General features: G+C 48.7%; 1 protein-coding gene across 10 annotated transcripts in view; it reads left to right on the forward strand.

Annotated features, from left to right (window-relative positions):
* LOC126573154 (voltage-dependent calcium channel type A subunit alpha-1) overlaps window positions 1-2500 on the forward strand; it is a 46160-nt gene that overhangs the window by 42110 nt on the left and 1550 nt on the right. For 8 of the 10 annotated variants that reach the window (XM_050233074.1, XM_050233077.1, XM_050233073.1 and 5 more), the window contains 3 exons: window positions 27-139; window positions 216-382; window positions 1780-2016. In XM_050233074.1, the coding sequence (XP_050089031.1) occupies window positions 27-139; window positions 216-382; window positions 1780-2016 (517 nt within the window). The remainder of the gene's footprint in view (window positions 1-26; window positions 140-215; window positions 383-1779; window positions 2017-2500) is intronic. The other 2 variants (XM_050233078.1, XM_050233079.1) reach the window with 2 other exon arrangements.

Consider the following 2500-nt stretch of genomic DNA (forward strand, 5'->3'; position numbering starts at 1 on the left):
AATTGGCTTTTGATTGGCCATCGAAGGAGTTGCAGGATGTGTCGCGGCAACCATCGCTAGAGTCACTCACTCCGGCGGACGGCCATCTACATCCCGGGCACGCCTATCACAATGGACACCGGAGATCACCAAGCTTAAGGTACGGTCCAGACAACGTAAACCAACCGAACGAACTTGATGATCTCATTGTCCCCTTTTTTTTTTCTTTTCGCCAGGCGCGGAGAGTCTCCGCTGGTACGGACGCCCAGCCCACGGCGGCGACAGCAGCATCATCATCACGAGATCGGGTTCTCCGACACCGTCTCGAACGTGGTGGAGATCCAGAAGGAGGAACACAGACGTGGTAGGCATCATTTCGGCTATGCGCACAGGCACAATCGAGGTAACTCATAAAAACTCATAAGTCTTCAAAACCCTGTTGATGTTGAGTGTTGTAAAGCTGTGCTCTGTGGCCCTTCTACCACTCTAATCGGTGCTGCGACAATGCGGCCGCCAGCGTGCCGTCATTGTTTTAAACTTCTCGGTATTTAATGCGACCATTTGCAGACCTTTCTCTGATTTGGCTTTTAAAAAAAAAAACACTTCTTTTCTCATTCGTTTTAATGTCTAATAAATATATAGAAACACACAACTCAAATCGATATCGGTGTGATACCGAGTTCGGTGGTGGCCACAAGCCACCAACCGATGTCAGTGCCACAGTTCTCCTTTGTTGCAGCTTTTTTTCCGCTTGCTTTCTTTTCCAACAAATTCTTCAAAACGCCCAACTCAACATCAAAACTGTTTCTCGTGCCTCGAGATAATGACTGATTATGAATTTTTATGAACAACTTCTGGTGGTTTGCTACTTAGGATGGATTTCACAAGTCCGTACCACCGTTTAGCGTAAGAATAGTGTCCGCCTCATCACATGACGCTTGTTCGCGTCTTGTAGTAGCATACCAGTAAATAACAGTGCGCCTTTCGTTCCATTAGAGCACCAGAATCCACTCATCTTCTCAGTACCAGTTCATTCGCGTTAAAAGTAGCGCCACTTGCCTCGTCGAAATGCATCTTTTTGAGTGATGGAAACAATTCCTATTAAGAGTCTATAGTTTTAGTTACAATAGGCAGAATGTGCACCGTATGCACAGCTTCTAGCTTTCAAATTTGTGAACAAAATTGGGTTTTTTTTATGTGCGATCCTTAATCAGACCAATGCATACATCGAGTGTTACTTTGCTCTGGATAGCAGAGCAGTCTGCGTGGAGAAGAGTGGCTGCGTGATCTTTCTGACTCTGTACAGTTGATAACACGTGTGTAGGATATCAATGTAGAATGCATCCCGATGCACCGATGTCTCATTCGCATCGCATCGTAGTAAGCGGCTCCTAGAGCGCTCGCTGTCATTGCGCTGATTCGATCCTCTCTAGCTAGAGCCTGTCTGTATCTGTATCTGTCTATCTTTGACACCCTTCCTTTGCCAATCCGCCGTCACCGTTCTCCATTGTTCCGTTCATGTTCATGCTACTCGCTAGAGTTTCTCGCTAGAGTCCACAACGTTAGTTACCGTCGCACCTAGCGCGACTCATCCTAGCGGCAACACTAGGTTGCTCTGTCGGTATCCTGTCGTTGTTGTTGCTGCTGCTACAGTGCAGGGCTTTTGGTAGTCCCCCACCGATGCACGCCTATCCCGCACCAGTTTGCCACCATCCTGCCCGCCCCCCTGCTCTGTTCGGGTAACGGCTCTCTTCCAATGTTTTCCCGTTGTTTGTTGTTTCTTCTTGTACCCCGATCTAGGTTCCTGGTCGGCCTCTACCAGCCCCGCCCGTTCACCATCGCCCAACCGTTTCGGTGTACATAGTAGTGCCCAGCATCGCAGTAGCAAAGATCGAAGTTCGAAAAACCATCTGGCCCACCAGGCGCCGTACGATACGACGATCCTCTGCGAGCGATCGCGTTCGCCCAGTCCGGCCCAGCTGCTGCAAGAGCTGCGGGATCGCGACCAGGCCCGGCGGAAGTACCGCAACGGAATGGGTACAGACTCCAGTTGACAAACATTCCCAAACACCGCCCCATGCTTCTTCTTCTTCTTCTTCTTCTTCTTCTGATTCTTCTTCTGCTTCATCTTCTTCTTTGTTCTATTCTTCTGCTTACTCTCGTCTACGTTTTCTTTGCTACTTCTTCCATCTACTGGCTCCTGAGTGGAGCTACTTCTAGTTGCATCCTTTCTTTCTCATGTGTATCTATTCCACTGTTCCCTCTTCTTCGTACACTCATTCTCATTGTCCCTTTATCCGTTGACTCTTCGTTGTTCTGTGTTGTCCTGTGCTCTCTTCGATCAGTCCACTGGCGACCAATTGAATGGTGGTGCGCCTGCGTTGAGTGAGTGTTTTTTGTATGTACGAATGTATGATCGTGGTTGATCGCGGTGGCCACCACCACCAAGTATGTAAACTGTCCGATCGTCCGTGACCATTGCAACAGCACACGGAGCATGTTCCAACCAGCAACCAGTTAT

This window comes from Anopheles aquasalis, chromosome 2, assembly GCF_943734665.1.
Source record: "Anopheles aquasalis chromosome 2, idAnoAquaMG_Q_19, whole genome shotgun sequence".
Taxonomy (NCBI): Eukaryota; Metazoa; Arthropoda; class Insecta; order Diptera; family Culicidae; genus Anopheles; species Anopheles aquasalis.